General features: G+C 40.6%; 1 protein-coding gene across 3 annotated transcripts in view; it reads left to right on the plus strand.

The window, feature by feature from the left end:
• Nucleotides 1-5,635: 5,635 nt before the first annotated feature.
• TMX4 (thioredoxin related transmembrane protein 4) overlaps nt 5,636-20,583 on the plus strand; it is a 43,083-nt gene continuing 28,135 nt past the window's right edge. For 2 of the 3 annotated variants that reach the window (XM_045362525.2, XM_065522787.1), the window contains exons 1-2: nt 5,636-5,965; nt 14,909-15,024. In XM_045362525.2, coding sequence (XP_045218460.2) covers nt 5,790-5,965; nt 14,909-15,024 — 292 coding nt within the window. In that variant the 5' untranslated portion in view covers nt 5,636-5,789. Of the gene's footprint in view, nt 5,966-14,908; nt 15,025-20,223; nt 20,305-20,583 lie in introns of those variants that run through there. The other variant, XM_074004808.1, reaches the window with a different exon arrangement.

A 20,583-nucleotide genomic window follows, 5' to 3' on the forward strand; every position in this document is an offset into this window, starting at 1 on the left:
GGCTTGGCTTGGGCTCAGAGGCCTGACAGTAACTATATCCTATAGAGTTTGTAATCTGAATACCATCTCCTTATCTTTCATTGATTATCCTCTTAATATCAAGTCCTGACCTACTTTTATCAAAGGCATTGTCTATAGCTATGTATTAAAAATTTCTACCATTAGAATATAAGTTTTATCCTTCTTTGTAAATCGTTTTTCTACTTCATTATTCAAGGATAAAATAGGTGTGTTTACACAAATCTCAGCATATGCTTTTGAATGTTTTTGGAATAATCTTAACAAAAATTCTATAACATTTAACGAACACTTAAATACCAAGGCATCAATCCATCTACCTGCCCACAGGCTTGAAAATCATTTTCTCCAATACCTTTTGCATAAGATGCATCTTACAGGACCTACTCACAGAAGGTAAAAAGGGGGAGGAAGTTCTTACTCTGCTCTCTGAAAATATCACCTCCCCTCCAAAATAAAGAACTCTCAGTTGCTCATAAATAAGTATTCAGAGGAAGACAGCGAGTTAGTCAAAATAGGCTAGACTATTATTCAGTGACAATTCCAAATTTTCAGAGTGGCGTTTTGACAGATTAAGTATGGCTGCAATTTGTTTTGCTGCTTCTTATTAAAGGATAGTCTAATTCCTCTCCCCTTTAGTCTAGGGTGTCTTCAGTGCCTTGACTAATAGAGTGAGGCTGAAATGACACTCTTAGACTCCTGAAGCAATGCAGTTTCCACCTTTTGGGAACTCTTGCTCTAGAGAAATTAAGTATGACAGCCCTCACACTGCCATGCTGAAGGAAGCCGAAGCTAGCCACATGGAGAGACTGCATGGATAACAGCAATGCCTGTGCAGTCCCCAGCTGGTCTAGCCAGCCTACACTAAGTGCCAGATGTGGGTGCAAGGGACTTCAACTAATTCTGACCTCGGTCTCCAGGGGTCTGCCACCATATAAAAGAGTATAAGCAAATATAGCCCAGCTGAACTCTTTAACCCCCCAAACCATGAGAGGTGAGTTTTGGGATGGTTGATCAGGCAGCAATAGTTAACCTGAATAGTCTCTCATATTGAAAATGTATTTCTTGCCGGGCGCGGTGGCTCAAGCCTGTAATCCCAGCACTTTGGGAGGCCGAGACGGGCGGATCACGAGGTCAGGATATCGAGAGACGATCCTGGCTAACACGGTGAAACCCCGTCTCTACTAAAAAATACAAAAAAAATAGCCGGGCGAGGTGGCGGGCGCCTGTAGTCCCAGCTACTCGGGAGGCTGAGGCAGGAGAATGGCGTAAACCCGGGAGGCGGAGCTTGCAGTGAGCTGAGATCCGGCCACTGCACTCCAGCCTGGGTGACAGAGCAAGACTCCATCTCAAAGAAAAAAAAAAAAAAAAGAAAATAAAATGTATTTCTTGCCTATGTGAGTCCTTTTAAGAAACCAGGGAACCACCTAGTGCTGCTATTCTCCATTTGGCAGCTCAGCAATTCAGGCTACTCTTGTCTTGTAGACTCTTAGATCATCATCTTTTCTCTAAAATTTCCACAGCAGGAGAACAGAACACTGGGACATTTTGTGCCGGTGATTAAACACTTCGGCCTGGAAATGATACACGCCCACCCCTTCCATTTGTAGCCCATTGGCCAATTCATATCAATATGCCTAACTTCTGAGGGGTGCAGGAGCATCCTCCTCTGTGGGGTAGGGAAAGAGAGGGGGACTAGGTAGGATCTACCTCACTCTTCCCCTCTCTCCTGCTAATGATGTTACCTCATCAGAGTCCTGGGAATTCCTTTGCCTATTAGGAACCAAATATTTTTGTGTAACCATAGCTGCCCTGCAGTGCCACCATTACTCTGGGGAAAAAGCCCTTTCTCCTAGTACCAGGAACCAATCTTCTTAAAACTGTAAATCCATGTTTTAAGCATAAACATGGATCACATACTGACCGAGGATACCATTACAGCGTAACAAATTACCCCAAATCTTAGTAGCTTGATATTATATAACAACATTGATTACCTCACAGTTTCTGTGGGTGGAGGTCCCAGCTAAGCTAAGCTTTGCTGCCTGGTTCTGGGTCATTTATAAGGCTTACCCATCTCAAGAGCACTGCTGACAGATTTGCTTCTAGGTCACTCATGTGGTTGTTTGAAGATCCAGCTCTTTGAGGGCTGTTGGGCTGAGGTCTCAGTTGCTTAGGCTGGAGACCTCCCTTGGTTCCTTGTCACATGGAGCTCTCTACACAGAGTCGCAGAGTGAGTGTGCGAGAGGAAAAGAAGATTCCAGCAAAATGGAAGTCTCAGGTTTTTGTAACCTTATCACAGAAGTGATAACCCATCAGTTTTCCCATCTCCTGTTAGAAGTGAGTCACCAGGCCCAACCCCCACTCAGGAGGAAAGGATCACACAAGGGGCCTGAATACCAGGAGGGAGAGATCTCGGAGCAGTGTCAGAAGCTGCCTATCCCAAGTACACCTATGGGATGGGTATTCTGCAATATAGGGGACACAAAGATATATAAGGTAAAGCCCTTGACCTTGAACAGTTTTTAGTAGTGGTTGGAGGAGAGAGGATAGAGGGTGATAACTACATACAATTGCATTATACTATAAAAGGTATGTGATGAAGTTATTGTATTAGTCCATTTTCACGCTGCTGATAAAGACACACCCGAGACCGTGTAATTTATACAGGAAAAAGCGTTTATTGGACTCACAGTTCCACATGGCTGGGGAAGCCTCACAATCAGGGTGGAAGGCAAGGAGGAGCAAGTCATGTCTTACATGGATGGCAGCAGGCCAAGAGAGAGCGAGCCTGTGCAGGGAAATTCCCATTTTTAAAACCATCAGATCTCATGAGACTTATTCACTATCACGAGAACAGCATGGGAAAGACCCGCCCCCATGATTCAATTGTCTCCCATGGGGTCCCTCCCACAACACGTGGGAATTAGGGGAGCTACAAGATGAGATTTGGATGGGGACACAGAGCCAAACCATATCAGTTATACAGAAGAGCAATTGGATCTGAGAAGAGACAGCAGCTCATTCTGCATGAGCTATCAGAGGTACAATGTGGGCTACATGACAGAGACTGAATGATTCACTGGACAACTGGAGAAAAGTGTTCTAAGCAGAATGAAGGAGCAAGGAGACACTGAAGTACACAATGTGCTTTGGGAATGGGGAGTAGCTTTGTGTTATTAGGACACAGGGAATTGTGGGAATAGTGGAATGTAAAGTGGGCAAAGCTGAAGCTGGACTGTGAAAGGCATTGTGTATCACGCTAAGTGAAGTTGACTTTAGCATAGGAAAAATAGACATTACAGCATATCGTTGCCTCCAAATATTAATGTTAGTGTTGGCAATATTGCTGTGGCAAAAACCCCAATTATGTTTGCACCAACCTAATTTATAAGCTTTTTGAGTCAGACTATGTGCTAGGCATTATTCTTATCTCATATAATCTTCACAGCCACCTTTTGGAGCAGGTTCTATTACTACTTGCATTTTAACAGAACTTTGGTGTTAACTAGTTTTAGCCCCAAATCACATGGCTAGGAAGTGTCAGGGCTGAGATGCCAATCATGGTCTGACAGCAACGGCTCCCTTAACCTCGGTCCGTGACTCCTCACCGCAAGGTCAGTCCCACACTTTCTTGCTACTTTCTTCCTACCATCCTTCGTCTGAAGGCCAAAAAATGAAATCTTTGAACCCACAGTTTTTGTTAAAGATAGGAAGTGCTTCGGTAATGACTGTCTTTTATGCTGCAGATGATCTCTCTTTCCTTTTAGCTTTTCATTTTGTAAATTTTCCAACAAATGCACGAGTAGGTAAAATAGCAAAATGAACTTAGTTAGCTTCAACACTGACTGATGTTGCACCACTTTGCTTTCACCTATCTTCTTTCCATTCCCTACATTTTATTTCTGGGGTATTGTAAAACAAATTCTAGACATCATGTTACTTCATCCATAAATATCTCATTATCTATAACCAATAAAGCCTTTTAAAAATATAGTTATCACATCTTTATCACCTTCAGCAAAATTAATAGTAATTCCTTAATATCAGATGCTATTTTTAAGAATGTTTTGAAACCAATTACATATTCTATACAAAAAAGTTGCACTGAAAATGATAGAATGATAGAATTCCTGTTTATGAGTCACTTCTTTTTGCAAGCACAGTAAAATGTTTTCCACCGAGTTTATGGGATTGATGTGTATGTACTTCATAACAGTGAGTCTTAGTAGCATTCACTGCAAAGACATTTTCTTAAATTCCAGTAGTTTGTAAACCCTTGAGTGTTTTATTTTAATGATAAGGGTTGGGTCCACATAGTTTTTAGCTAATACTAATTAATGCATAATCCAGGCCAGATCTTCTCTTCAGGCAAAATTAATTTCCCTCTCCTATAAGTACTGATTGAAATTTGCTCTCATGTGCCCTGAAGTGCTTTTAGTCTTATTTTTAAAATTTATTTTAGTCTTTGTTTTAAGCCGAGGGCAGAAACCACATCCTTTTCATGATCTATTAACCACATTACCCAGGTTCGTAGTTTGCACAACTAGTAAACACATACAAAGCACCCTTTGAGAAAGAGTCCTCATCCTTTAATTGTAATCCAGTCTTACATACTAACGGCGTGGTGGTCCCAAGGTACAGATTCATCTAATGTGATCTGCAAAGAAATTTGGAAATCATTTAGGCTACCCTCATTTTAGATCTGACAAAACTGTAGTCAAGAGAAATGTCAGGTCCATTTTACTGCAGGTGGCAATAGTCTTAACTGACTCATTTTATCGGTTAGTACCCATGTTTTTTTTTTTTTTTTTTTTTTTTTTTTTTTTTTGAGACGGAGTCTCGCTCTGTCGCCGGGGCTGGAGCGCAGTGGCCGGATCTCAGCTCACTGCAAGCTCCGCCTCCCGGGTTTACGCCATTCTCCTGCCTCAGCCTCCTGAGTAGCTGGGACTACAGGCGCCCGCCACCTCGCCCGGCTAGTTTTTTGTATTTTTTTAGTAGAGACGGGGTTTCACCGTGTTCGCCAGGATGGTCTCGATCTCCTGACCTCGTGATCCGCCCGTCTCGGCCTCCCAAAGTGCTGGGATTACAGGCTTGAGCCACCGCGCCCGGCCAGTACCCATGTTTTTAAGAGTTTCTATGAAATTAACATTTTTTTTGTAAAAACAAAATGCAATTGCAAAGCCTAGTTTCATCAATATCCTCAATTAGTGATGCTTCAATATACACATGCAGAGAGTACTTAAATTTTCCTCTCTCTTCAGCAAGAGATACCACGTCCCTCCATTTTTCATTAAACGTAAGTGTACTTTGCATCCCGTTGCTTTCATGTTTGCTATTATTGAAGAGGGGATGGATTTTAAAATTATTGGCCATGTTTCCCTTTAGAGAAGGACACACGCGCCAACCTTGCCCTTTCTGGAGCCTGGGCAGCAGCGGTGCGTGTTCTAACTTAGGCAACATTGGGTCATCTGTTTATTGTCAGCTTGGCGGTCAGGAAGAAAGGGCGGCGGTTGCTGAGGTAACCGACACCCCAGGCAACTGCAAGTGGAGGCGGGAGGGGGCGTGGCCTCGACGGGCAAGCGACGATAAGAGGTGGCGTCCGCCGCGGCGTTGCGAGCACCGCCTGTCTGCGCTGCCGGGCGTAGGCGGGGTGGCCCCTGCGTCTCCCGCCTCCTTGAAAAACCCGGGCGGGCGGGCGAGCGAGGCTGTGGGCCCGGCCGCTGCCTTTCACCACACTCCCGGCCGAAGAGCCTCGCTCGGCGCCCAACATGGCGGGTGGGCGCTGTGGCCCGCAGCTAACGGCGCTGCTGGCTGCCTGGGTCGCGGCTGTGGCGGCGACGGCAGGCCCCGAGCAGGCCGCGCTGCCGGCGGAGCAGAGCTGGGTCCAGCCCATGACCGCCTCCAACTGGACGCTGGTGATGGAGGGCGAGTGGATGCTGAAATTGTGAGTGAGCCCGCCCGCCCCGCACGCCGCAGTGTCCTCGCGGACGTCACCCTCCCAAGCCCGCGCGGCCCGCTCGCGATCCCGCATTGCCGCCTGGGCTCAACCTAAAACCCCGGACCCGCCCTGCCAACAACCTGCAGCGCCGGTGCCGGGCCGCTCGCGATCCTGCACTGCCGCTGGGCTCGACCTGGGGTCCCCGGACCCGCCTTGCCTACGACCTGCGGCGCTGGGGCCGGGCCGCTCGCGCCGCGCATGCGCGTCCAGTCCTCGCGGTGACAGCCGAGGGTGCAGCGCATCCCCTCGCTTTGGGGGACAGTGTTTTCGGGGTGGACTGGGCGGCTTCCCAAAGGGAGGAGAAGGGAAGGGAGAAAATCTGCAAGCAAACCGTGTGCTTTTAGATATAGGTATGTATTGGAAGAGAAAGGACATTCAGTAACATCCATGAGCAATATGAATATTTAGCACAGGCTAAGCAAGTTACCTGTTGAAAGAATCGCAGCACGGTGAGGGCAGGCCATTTGTATCGTAGTCTTCCTTTTGAAGACCTTGAGATGTCATTGTGAAAATAAAACATAAATACAGATACCTTTTAAGTTTTACAATAAGATTTCAAATAAATGTTGATATTTATTATAACTTTTAAACGTCGGGCTTTCTGGGTAATATTAATAATTGTGCTTGTGTCATAAAAGAACATACACATTGCCCCTTTTAACAGTAGAAGGTAAATGGTGGATAGTGCCTTTTCTTTAAGGAGATGGGAAACTACAGTTTTGAGTTAGGAGAAAGAAAGGGATTTGTTGATTATAGTTTAAACTTAAAATAGGAAGTGGCCATTTGAAAGAGGCTTGCAGTGGACGGTGGGCAGATGTCTGAATGGGCTTGAGAGACCGTCATGGTGGGCTTGCAGGGAAAATGAAGAACGTCCAGGGAAATGATTGCTGAGACTCTCTCTCTATCTCTCATCTCTCTCCCCTCTCTCCCCTCCCCGCCCAACATAAAATCTTTCAGGAAATTGCCACATCTCTTTAGCCTGTAGTTTCTGGCAATCTGTATACTACTATTTAATATTTGTTTTACGTTGAGGACACAGACAGAAAATTGGATCTTTCCTTTATCCAAGACCAAGTTTTGATTCTTTCAATTTAGATTGCAAGCAGGTGCCTATGGAGTGAAAACCTCAGTGTGAGATCAGAGCCAAAAGTTATGTCACACAGCAGATTATATTACTCAAAGAACATAAGGTATATCACCCCTTTAAATGTGCATTTACCTCTTAGTCACAAAGAAGGGGATGTTTTAGACCTCAAAATGAAATACCCTTGGTATCATAATAAATCAATGAAATTATTATTATTATTATTATTTTTTTTTTGAGACGGAGTCTCGCTCTGTCGCCCAGGCTGGAGTGCAGTGGCGCGATCTCGGCTCACTGCAAGCTCCGCCTCCCGGGTTCACGCCATTCTCCTGCCTCAGCCTCCCGAGTAGCTGGGACTAGAGGCGCCCACAACCGCGCCCGGCTAATTTTTTGTATTTTTAGTAGAGACGGGGTTTCACCGTGGTCTCGATCTCCTGACCTTGTGATCCGCCCGCCTCGGCCTCCCAAAGTGCTGGGATTACAGGCGTGAGCCACCGCGCCCGGCAAATCAATGAAATTATTAAAGGGAGCTGTAGACATGAATTATTAAAATATTCCACTTAACTATTTTTGGAAGGAGGGGAGGGGGTCATACTCTATTTGAGAAGCTTTAAAAATAAGTGGAGCTGTATTAAGACTTCCATGTTTGTAATAATTTTAAGACTTTGAGATAAACTGCATTTTGTCAGCCAATACTACAGAAAGTTCTCTTTTCAGTAGGTGCTTACAAAATGTACTTTTTCCCAGATGTCATGTTTCAAGGTAATACTGAGTTTGCATATGTATGTAAGGAAAGTTAAAACAGAAAGGGCTCAATTTTAATGACATCAACTCCTTTATGGTTCCTTTTGGAATTGCTTTTTTTTTTTTGGTAATAGAATTAAGAACAATAAAGCCGCGATAAGTTTTTAAATGAGTGAGAGCCAACAACGTCTGTGCTTGGCCATGTTGATGGTTCAAATTTTACTTTTTTATGAATGTGTAAACCTAAACATAGTAATCAATTGCTCTGAGTTTGTCATGTGTCCAGTTGTGTGGAATATGCTTGGGCCGTGATGCAAGATGAGTCATGTAATCTGGAAGTAAGCTGTGTAGACACAAGGTCATTTTAGTAGACGTTCTCTTTTTATTGAGTGCACTTCAGAATAGGTGGCTAGGAAGCAAGGCTGTAAAGGAAAGTTGATCCAAACGATTCTATCCAACTTCTTTATACATGCTAAAACCCAAGTGCTCATCCTAAAGAAATATTTTGGTTCTTATCTATTTGTGATCTATTTTTTCTGTATTATTAGGTGATACTCTTCCTCCTTGCTGTGAAAAAAAATCCAATACTTAAAAAAATATGAAATTCATGATATCCTCAGTACCACTATAGGCCTGCTGTGAATTTCTAAGAATTCATTTAAATAGCCTATACGTTACCAGATTTTTTTTTCGATGTATATAACAGAGAAAAACAAAATGCGTTAAAATTAACTTCATCTTAATACTTAGTTCAGATGAACTGGTCATACATAAATGGAAATTGTTAGTAGTTCAAAGATGTTGTAGTTAACTTCTTTAAAGAAACAGATTGAGAAGCTTTTGTTGTAGTTAACTTCTTTAAAGAAACAGATTGAGAAACTTTCCGCTAGTATCAAAATGTATTCATTACTTTGAATGACAGTTCTTATTTGTTCATTTGCTTATATGCTCTCTTTCATCTGCGAATTTTTTCTTTTATACCCTGTGTCATACAGATCCCCTCTAATGCAGTTTCTGGTTATGTTGGTATAGATAATTTATTCTTAAGAATCTAGCAGTATTTGGCAGCCCTGAGACGTGAAAAGCTTCTATTATGAAATTTAATTTGGTTATTTTTTCTTAGTCTTTCGAACAATTTTTTGGATTCTTGCAATTGAATTTCCAGTGTTTTAAAAATGTATCTGTTAAAAGTGTATTTGCAGTAATTCACCATTTCTATTCTGACATTTTTAGAAATCTGAAAAGTTCTCCCATTGCTATATACATTTTCTTTAATGCTATGGGCTTATTGTTATTATTATCATTTTTTAGATGGAGTCTCACTTTGTCGCCCAGGCTGGAGTGCAGTGGTGCGATCTCAGCTTAGTGCACCCTCTGCCTCCCGGGCTCAAGTGATTCTCCTGCCTCAGCCTCCCAAGTAGCTGGGATTACAGGCACCCAGCTATGGGCTTACTGTATACTCGTTTGCCCTTTTTCTGAATTAGGAAAAATGATCTAATCTTTAAAAGACTTTCTGATGCATGCTTTTCTCTATTTCCATTGTTTTATACTACTCTTCATTCAGTTCCTTTGCAACCTTTTGCTACTTTCAACACTTGCTTGGCTCTCATTATGTCAGTCCTGGAGAAAATGACTTTGGTTCTTTTGAAACACAGAAGTATGTAACATGATACATTCTGGTGGCCTTTTCCCCCAGAAGAAATAGATAGCCAAGTGGCTTAATTTTCATATTCAAGCTGATACTCAGAGGAAAAGTATGTCTTTGGGTTAATTTACCTCTGTAAAGCATAGAAATCTTTACAAATTATTGCTTTTTCTTATTTTTGTTCTTGGGGTGATCACGTTTCAAAATTTAAATTAAACACCTGGTGATGGAGCAAAGCTTTGTTTATTTCCATAGGACATCTAGGTTTTAGCATTAGCTTTGCAGCCTTCCTTCATACCTGGAGAGAACGTGTTGAACATCACTACCTTAACTTGCCCATGTCAAAGAGTTAGAATTTCTTGCAGTTTAATAGATTGTCTGGATGTCTTGATGGAATGTTTGAGAGATAGTCATTAAATGCTTGTGTGTCAGGTTCAGTGTTGGGGAGCTGGGAAGGTGAAGAAGAATGAGCCTTCCAAGAGATTGGCCTACTGTGCTCTGAAGGAAATATGTAGTATGAGTTATGGTCATTGATTTAGTAAATGTTTACTGAATGCTTCCTCTGTGTTGGACATTCATCAGTGCTTCCCAACAGGGCACTATTGGCATTTTGGGTGGACAGTTCTTTGGTGTGCGGGAATGGCCCACATGTTGCAGAACCTTTGGCATCCTTGCCCATTATATTCTAGTAGTAGTCTCAGTCATGCGACATCAAAAAATTATAACTCCCATCCCCTGTGCACACTTCCAAATGCTTCTAATTGAAAACCACTGCTCTAAGTACTGTTATGGGTATTTAAAAACATGCAAATGTTTGATTTTAGATAGTTTCCACAAAGGGTTTAAAGTCAGGAGAAAAGAGAGTGTAGAGAAGCACTGGTGAAATTAGAGTCAAAACAGAAGAAGAGTTGTTTATTATTGGTAAATAAAAATTTATTGTTATTAAAATTTCCTTTCTAGGAAATATATTTAAGTAAGTCCGTCTCTGAAATATTTAGCACACCTAATGAAATCTTACACCAAATTCAGTAAGTTCATGGAATAAAAGATTCAAGGTCCTTCAACCACGTTACATCAAGCAGAACCTCAGGTCACTTTGTACATGAATACTAACATGGACAACGAAAGCATGCTGTTGAATTTTGTTTCCCAGAAATGGTTAAAAACATTACACTGACATATAAGTTGGTGTAATTTACCAGAGCTTTTTGGCTATCTGGAATATATTTCAAATATCTTTATGAAGTTTACTAATTTTACATACCACTGTGACCCGCAAACAAATCAACAAAAGTTCAGTAGAAAAGATAACAATGGACAGTTTATATGACTATAATGGAGCTAATTGCTCTTGGAGCCTCTTAAGGATTATGTGTAAGAGGCAAAGTTATGGCAGGTCGTATCTTTTATAGTTCTTAGGAGAAGATTGCCAATGCAAATTAGTATGAAATAAATATTAATGAAGATCATGTTCATTTCTTTCTGATATGTTTAATTTATGCATATATACTTAAATTATGTGTGTGTGTATATATATATGTATCTATGTGTGCACAGAGCAAGAGACGAGCATGAAGGTCACATGACTGATCCTTGCATTCATTTTGTCCCTGGAAATATTTTACTTAGTTTCTAAATTCTTGTACAAATTACTGTTCTTTAGATACAAAAGAATATTAAAAACTTTAAAAACTGCAGCAACAATGGACTAGTTCCCATGCTAAGGACTCAGAGGTGGCTTATCTCTACCACTGAAAGAACATCTGGGTGCATTCCAACACAAATCAGCTGTGATTAAATCCTTGAAATAGTGGCATTAACAATGCCACAGACCAGTGGATAGCAGCTATATAGAAATGGCATATTTAAAATTACCTTAATGGCATATATGAGGACGTATTATAATTGTGTATCTGAAGGTCAGTTTCACCAAAAAATAACTTAGTAATAGCCTATCTAGAGATTAAGGCCTGTATTTTTTAAATTATGAAACATGCATGATTTAATAATTACTGATGTAGCAAATGTGCCTGTGACTTATATACAAAGAGAGTCCTTGGGAAATAAAGAGGATCTGAAGTTCATTATATTATATTTTACTTCAAGATAACTTCCTTATTCATGTTACTTTCTTATAACTTCTGTCTTTCTCTCTCAGCGTGTTGGTGTTGAGTTTTATATTCCTTGATGATTTTTATCAAAGAAATACTTCCATCTGGGTTCTTGCTCTGAGTGGTCTTAAGCACATCTCTATACCTGCTTTGTCTGTTTGGCAGTGAGGCTGTAAGGTCAGATGAGCTAATGCATCATAAAAGTGTCTTGAACCCCAAACAATATTACAGATGACATTGTATTACAGATGACATTTGCTCCTATTAAAGAAATATGTGCCTGCTATATTTCATCTAATCTCTCAGTAACCTTCTAAGGTAGCTACTGTTATCCCATTTTACAGTTGAGGAAACTGAGGCAGGGAGATATTATTAACCTGCCCAGAATATCATGGTTAATTCCTGGTTGATCTTTCTGATTGTTCTGGCAGAGCTCTTATCCAATATCACGGAATGCCTGTTGAAATGTACTTAATAATTCAGACTTCCTTTTTTTTCCTACAGTTTGCCAACTGCCTGAGTCTCATCTGTTACTTGGATATTTAGAAACTACATAGAAAATAACTATTTTCTCAGATGAAGAATATGATTTACATTAAAGTTGATACACTTGTTTATTCAGCAAACATTTATTGAACACCTACTGTATATTAAGAATGTACTTTGCCCTGGAAATACAGAGACACGAATGTTTTAAAAAGTCTACATTCAAAGATGTCAGCAGATTATTTTGTTGTTCCTGTCTTCTGGATCTCAGGATTTGGACAGTGAGCTATAATGGGAAGATTAATGACGTTTTAGCATGATCTTGGAATTAGCTATATAGTAGTCTTTTCTAGAGATGGTAAACAACTGTGCTTGCTGAGTCTTGTTGCTTCTGGGGCTTGTCTGGAGAAAGTAGTGAATGCTTTGCCTTTGGGTAGCCCGTTCTTTTCTGGGTTCTGCCAAATTATCAGTACTTTTTGTGAAATAAACGCTTTCCTTCCCCTAGTCTTGGCTTTTTAACCCCTGACTCATCTTTTATAATGTGAAAGATCAAAATCCTGCACAATTTCAGTTTTTTGTTTTTGTTTTGTTATTCAGGAAAGTTGGTTTATATGTGTCATTGCATTGAGTTTTTTTGCATGGTACTTACCAGCATGCTTTTGCACAGTTGAAAAATTTTTTTTATTTATTATTTATTTATTTATTTATTTATTATTATTATTATACTTTAAGTTCTAGGGTACATGTGCACAACGTGCAGGTTTGTTACATAGGTATACTTGTGCCATGTTGGTGTGCTGCACCCATCAGCTCGTCAGCACCCATCAACTCGTCATTTACATCCGGTATAACTGCCAATGCAATTCCTCCCCCCTCCTCCCTCCCCATGATAGGCCCCGGTGTGTGATGTTCCCCTTCCCGAGTCCAAGTGATCTCGTTGTTCAGTTCCCGCTGTGAGTGAGAACATGCGGTGTTTGGTTTTCTGTTCTTGCGATAGTTTGCTGAGAATGATGGTTTCCAGCTGCATCCATGTCCCTACAAAGGACACAAACTCATCCTTTTTTATGGCTGCATAGTATTCCATGGTGTATATGTGCCACATTTTCTTAATCCAGTCTGTCACTGATGGACATTTAGGTTGATTCCAAGTCTTTGCTATTGTGAATAGTGCCACAATAAACATACGTGTGCATGTGTCTTTATAGCAGCATGATTTATAATCCTTTGGGTATATACCCAGTAATGGGATGGCTGGATCAAGGATCTAGTTCTAGATCCTTGAGGAATTGCCATACTGTTTTCCATAATGGTTGAACTAGTTTACAGTCCCACCAACAGTGTAAAAGTGTTCCTATTTCTCCACATCCTCTCCAGCACCTGTTGTTTTCTGACTTTTTAATGATTGCCATTCTAACAGTTCAGAATTTTGAAGGGATTTATAAATGATGACCTGACAGGCACCTATGAGCCTAAATATTGTTACAGGATTTGATCAGTTTTGTACTTTTCCCCTTACTTTGTTTCCCTTCCTAAGGCATTATGAGTGTGTGAGTGTTATATTCTATTGGCAGGTATTCTTTTCTACTTCTCTTTCTTTCCCCTGGCCCCTTTCCTCCCTTAATACAGAAATAATAGGTGCCACATTTTGTAAAAACAATTCAGGAATGGAACAAATGATAATAAATTGGAGTGAACTAACATTTTAAAAATGCTCAGCCTGCTTACCCACAAGTTGGTGTATTTCTCTATTTATTCAAGACTTTATTATGAAAAATTTTAAGCAGACACAAAAATAAGAGTAGTATAGTTTTTGCCCCCATGCTTATCTCTGTTCATCTCTGGATTGTACCATCCACAAGGAGAGGAGGCACCAAATCTCCTTCACAATTGTACTCTCAGTTTCTACCATAGTGCTTTCTTAGTACTTATTGAATGAAAAATAACTGTAAAAAGTAGGGTTCTGGCCGGGCGCGGTGGCTCAAGCCTGTAATCCCAGCACTTTGGGAGGCTGAGGCGGGCGGATCACAAGGTCAGGAGATCGAGACCACGGTGAAACCCCGTCTCTACTAAAAATACAAAAAATTAGCCGGGCGCGGTTGTGGGCGCCTGTAGTCCCAGCTACTCAGGAGGCTGAGGCAGGAGAATGGCGGGAACCCGGGAGGCGGAGCTTGCAGTGAGCCGAGATCGCGCCACTGTACTCCAGCCTGGGCAACAGCGTGAGACTCCGTCTCAAAAAAAAAAAAAAAAAAAAAAAAAAAGTAGGGTTCTGACTTGAAAGCCAAGGTATTTTTAACTCCTGCTAAATTTAAGAAAGTGTTGGATAGAGTTGGTTTGGCCGATAGCTTCTACTTTCCTTTTCAGAATGTTTCAAAATTACCATAGATAGGCTGGTCTCTGCCTATCAGATCTGTAGCTCTGATGGATTTGAAACTGGTTTGGCTAGTTTAGAGGCACCCTGTGAAAATTGTTCTCCTTTAGTGGGACACTAAAAAGAGTGCTTACCCTCAAAGATCAAAAGCTGTCTGGAGAGAAAAAAAATTGTACGAATAGCATTGAAATAAAATGTTTATGGATAATAATTATTGGAAATATTCTCAAACTTTGGCCAAATTTTTTCCTATAGAATTGACATTCATACATTAAATCCTAGTGGGGACAGTGTACTTCTGTTTTTCTATGTCAAATGACTTTGGAAAAGCCTCCTTTTATAATTCCCCTTTTTAGAATTTATTTTTTAATTTAAATACTTGATTTCTCTATTTTGTTTTGCAGATTTCTTCTGTATGTTTATCGATATAATTCTTGTTCTTCTCTTATAGTTATGCCCCATGGTGTCCATCCTGCCAGCAGACTGATTCAGAATGGGAGACTTTTGCAAAGAATGGTGAAATGCTTCAGATCAGTGTGGGGAAGGTAGATGTCATTCAAGAACCAGGTACTGTAAATGTTGAACATAAAATGCAAAAGTTTAACGACTTTTTATTTTGAATTTTTTTCAAGCGTATAGAAAAGTTGAGAGTCTGGGATATTGATTATCCATGAACTGGACACCTTTAATTAGCAGGTGGCCTACTTGGATCTGTCTCTGCATGTGTGTGTTTGCACATACATATTTGCATATATAATTCTATTTTTATTTTGCTGAATCATTTGAAAGTAAGTTATCGACATCATGATAATTTACCCTTCAATTTTTTAGCACGTTGAAGCCTTCTTAATTATTTCCCATGTGTCTTTTTTTTTGTATAGTTTTTTGACTGAGGACCCAATCATGGTTCATAAATTACATTTCGTTGTTATATCTTTTTAGCCTCTCGCAATCGACAATTATCCCCCATCTTTTAAAATGACATTGATATTTTGAAAAGAAAAGGCTAGGATTTTCCTTTTTCCTTATGGTGACATGTAACTTATAAGAATATTAACTTATACGAGTATGTTCTGCAAACTGAGAGTTTAGGTGCATGATTTAGGTTAGACATTTATGGCAAGAGTACTTCTAAGATGATGCTGTGACTTCATATTACATCTCGTTAGAAGGGATATGCTATCACCATTAGTAATGTTAAGTTTGAGCACTTGGATATGGTGGTGACACTAAGTAGCTCAGTTATGAAGAAAGGATCTCACATTGTGATTAGCAGGTAACCTCTGGGATGATTCTTTGGGGTTTTAAGATCCACGATTGCCTGAATCAGATATTATATTTCACTGTGGTTCCAGAGAGTGAATTTCTCATTCTCTCATTCTGTCTGCACCGATTAGCTATGAATGATATAATTTTTCACAAGAATGAATCCTTTTTACCCGAAAGAGTGGAGCGATATAGAGACTTTTAAATTCTGAAAAGATATATACAATAAATTTGTGTTTGCAGTTTTAAAATAACTGTATATTATGTGTAAAATGAGAAGAAAAGTTGGCCTTTTATAATCTAAATCTCTAAAATATGGCTATTTTCAAATTTTAACAGTCATCTTTTTCAATAACATTCAATTTATACCTACTGTATCCTTTCATCCTTTTACAAGGGCAACAAGAAGATGGGCACAGAAGTGTAGACGTTCATTTTCTATAATAAACTATGAGTTCAAAAAACACTAAGTAATGAAGTACCAGTTACTTTGACAACAGAATAGATGGTACATGTTAAAATTGATGTGTCAACAAACCCATGGAGCGCGATTTCTGTTAAAAGCCATGAATCCTCATGCCTCTATCTTTGTAAGCATTTGAAACAAATCCACCTGCCTGTCCTCTATCTAGAGATGGACAAGATTTTGGCTGTTATAATAAGTTAATTCTGTTTGGAGGCTAAATCATTGCAGATTACATTTTTGCCAGAAACTTGTTTTCATCCTTAGAGTTTAAGTAAAATAAAATCAGGTATAAGACTTGTTAATTACTGGACACCATCCACATTTTATGATGGGTTTCTTAAAAATGCAGCTGGTCAATTTGCATTTCAATAATTTGGCACACCTGCTCGGAATTTATAGCATAATTTGAATTAAAAGAATTAAACAGGCTTGTGATGGGTTCGCAAATCTTATGTTTAATTATAGTCTTTCCTTCTAAAAATGTAGACTTGCAGCTATTTTTAACATTATGAATTGATTAGGTTTTCTTGATGATGAAATAAGAGATAGATTGATTTTAAGAAATATTTTTAATGCATTCAGTGTTGACTCAGTTTTATATATATCTGAGATATATATACTTGAAATACTCATTAAAGAAGAAGGAAAAAACTCTGGAATTCTGTAGGAATACTGAAAAAACGAAGTCTAATCAAAGATTATTATTTTGTATGTTTGAACAATTTTTTTATAGGCAGAGGCTCTAGAATTCTTTTAAATGATAAAAATTTAAAAAGTGCAACTGATAAATAAAAAATAGGAGATAAACTTCTACGTCATGATTATTTGAAAGACCTAGAATATATTTCATTTTATATTATATGGTTTTAAATTTATAATTTTACTTTGAATTACAAATTTAATGCTTTCAGTTAATCTTTTAATAGTTATTAGAAGTAATGTGTTTATTCAACAAGTATTTGAATTGCTCCCATAAACAGGCCCTGTAATAGATACCAGTGATACAAAGGTGAATAAGGACAGAGGCCTTGCTCCTCATGGAGCTACATTCTAGTGGAGGAGATAAATAGTAATGAAAGAAAACTGGCAAATAATGTAGATGGTGGTAAGGGATATGAAGAAAAAGTAGGATAAAAATGTACAAAATGATTGGAGCTACCTCTTAAATTAGGATGGCCGGGGAAGGAGCAGAGATAAATAGGTTTCGATTTATCAAGACCTATTTAGCCAGAGGTCTTGATAAATTGAGGAAGTAAATTTCAAAAAGCTTTGTGAGAGGAGCATTCCAGGCAGAGCAAACACCATGTGCAGGTAGGAGTGTATCTGGCTTATCTGGAGAACAATGGGACCACCAGTGGAGTACTTGAGATAAATGGGGATGGAGAAGTAACTAGGGACCACACCCTGTGAGGTCTTGTTGCTGTAGCAAGGAGTTTAGATTTTCTACAAAGTATGATAGGGAGCTACTGGAAGATTGGAGCAGGAGAGATATATGATATGATGTATGTTTTAAAATAATTCCTTTGGCAGCTGTGTGAAAAAATTGACTACAGGGGATCAGAAGGAAGCAGGGAGAATGGTTAGGAGGTCAATCCTAACCTACTACCAAAGTAGTCCAGAGTTGAGAAGATGGTGGCTTGGACTAGTAACAGCAGTGTTAAGTGGTGGGATTCTTGGAGATACTAGGATTTTCTGATGGACTGGTTCCCAGCTGGGGTAGAAAAGGAGAAAATGGAGAAGACTAAGGAGAAGTAGGTTTGGGACAGGGGCTAAGTTTGGGATGTTAAATAGACATCCAAATAGAGATGAAATAGAGATTAAGTTTGAGGACCATCAATATACTTGGCATTGGAGCTAGAAGAACAATTCAGATTATCTAGGATATGTGTGTGCCAGAGTAGTGAGAACTGACCACTGCAACATTTAGAAAAAAAGAAGTTGCAGCCAGCTGCAGTGGCTCACGCCTGTGATCCCAGCACTTTGGGAGGCCGAGGCGAGCGGATCAACTGAGGTCAGGAGTTCAAGACCAGCCTGGCCAATATGGTGAAACCCTGTCTCTACTAAAAATACAAAAAATTAGCTGGGCATGGTGGCGGGCGCCTGTAATTCCAGCTACTTGGGAGGCTGAGGCAGGAGAATCGCTTGAACCCAGGAGGCAGAGGTTGCAGTGAGCCGAGATAGTGCCATTGCACTCCAGACTGGGCAACAAGAACATAACTCTGTCTCCAAAAAAAAAAAAGAGGTTCCATCAGAGGAGAAGGAAAACCAGTGAGATAAGAGAGAGAGGGAGAAGTAGGAGGGTCTGGAAGCCAAGTGAAGAAAGATTGTCTTAATGTGATACTAACTCACTGGCAAGGCTCTGGGGCAGCTTGCCTCCATCTTGGAAGCAATGTATTTATTTCCTTTTTATAAACACTGACGTCTTGAATGAACAGTAGAAACTCGTTGAAATGATACTATTTTTCCCCACAGTTGAGCACTTCACTGTGTATTTCTGTATACAAATTTCTATTTGGTTGCAGATCTTCATTAGTGTATTCTTGCCTTGCCACAGAAGTGCTAGTAAGGAGTAATTTCAATTATTTCCCAGTAAGTAAAATTTAAAGAGGGGAAATAATAATATTTATTTTTTATTTTTATTTTTTTTTGAGGCGGAGTCTCGCTCTGTGGCCCAGGCTGGAGTGCAGTGGCCGGATCTCAGCTCACTGCAAGCTCCGCCTCCCGGGTTCACGCCATTCTCCTGCCTCAGCCTCCGGAGTAGCTGGGACTACAGGCGCCCGCCACGTCGCCTGGCTAGTTTTTTGTATTTTTTAGTAGAGACGGGGTTTCACCGGATTAGCCAGGATGGTCTCGATCTCCTGACCTCGTGATCTGCCCGTCTCGGCCTCCCAAAGTGCTGGGATTACAGGCTTGAGCCACCGCGCCCGGCCCCGGAAATAATAATTTTTGAAGTGTCATGCACACTCTTTAGTTATTCTTGTAACTCTTCCATCAATTTATCTATTAAGATATTCTTTTAAGTATTTTAAAGTAACATTTAAGATTTATCAATGAAACGGGAAGAGTTCCCTTCTCCCCTCACAGAATGTGCGATGGGGATGTAACTTGGCTTCTTTTATGCCTGCTGCTCAAACCTCCAGGGGGAACATGCAGATGGGCAGGCTGTGGGGCTCCAATCCCACCGCAGCATATAGGGGTGAATGTTTACAGCTGAAGCCCCAGTGGGTGTGTGTTACTGTGTGCTCTTTCAGTTTAGCCATCCATAGGTGGCTTCTGTGAGTCAGCTCAATTAGACCCCCCTGCCTTATCACAAGGACAGAGGGCTTCGTGCCTTGGTGTACCAGAAGAATCGGATCACAAGTGGGCTTGGATAATGAGTGCAAGGTTTTATTGAGTGGAAGTAGCTCTCAGCAAGAGGGGAATGGAGTGGGAAGGTGGTGGTTTTCCCCTGGAGTTGGGCCGCCCAGCGGCTGGTCTGTCCTCCAACCACCCTGGCCAAACTCTGCGTCTTTCTGCGGGTCGACTTGCCAGCGTCTGCTGATGTGTTCTGCTGGCGTGCTCCTCTCAGCGTCCTCTTGATGTCTAGCCGCTGTGTGTTCTTCTGCCGATGTCTTCCTCTTGAAGCCCAGCTGCTTGTCTGTGTGTCTGCTAGAGACTCGGGATTTATATATGCACAGGATGGGGGTGTGGCGGGCCAGAGTGGTCTTGGGAAATGCCAAATTTGGGCACAAAAACAGAAATGCCTGTCCTTGCCTAGGTCCATGGGCACAGCCCCGAGGGTGGAGCCCTCTCCAGGGGCCCCTCTTTCCCCTCCCAGCACTTCCCTGCCCCTCTCCCATATCATCAAGACTAGAGACTATAATCATGTTGCATTTTTATGGCTGAGATGCAGAAGCCGAGCAGAGGGCAGCCCTTAGATTAGGTTACATTACATTGCCTGTTAAATACTGCATAGATCAGGTGATGTTTCAGTTAAGTTGACTTTGATAAATTAAATTTAATGAGTATATACTTGAACCTTCTGTTCTATGCAGATGAGCTTAGTTGTCAAGGACAGGAAAACAGCAGCTGCTCATAGATCCCCCGTGGGTGATGGCTATTTCACTAGATTAGAGGTAAGCCAGACTCCTTCCACAGCCAAGAGTAAGCATTGTCTTTAAAACTACTGATTAATGCAGAAGCCAATTTAGTTTGCTGTACTTTTAGTGTTATATTTTTAATTTTATAATTGTAAATTTTATCTTGTATTCTATTATGCTGACAACCTTATTTCAATCTCAAAGGTAAGGTTAATTCTCTTTTTTTTTCATTGTGTTTTCCTTCTGCTGCCCTCTTTGGTGATAATAACAACATTTAGTGAGCATTTACTTCAGCCTGTAATTGTTCTGTACACT

The sequence above is a fragment of the Macaca fascicularis genome, chromosome 10, assembly GCF_037993035.2.
Source record: "Macaca fascicularis isolate 582-1 chromosome 10, T2T-MFA8v1.1".
NCBI lineage: Eukaryota > Metazoa > Chordata > Mammalia > Primates > Cercopithecidae > Macaca > Macaca fascicularis.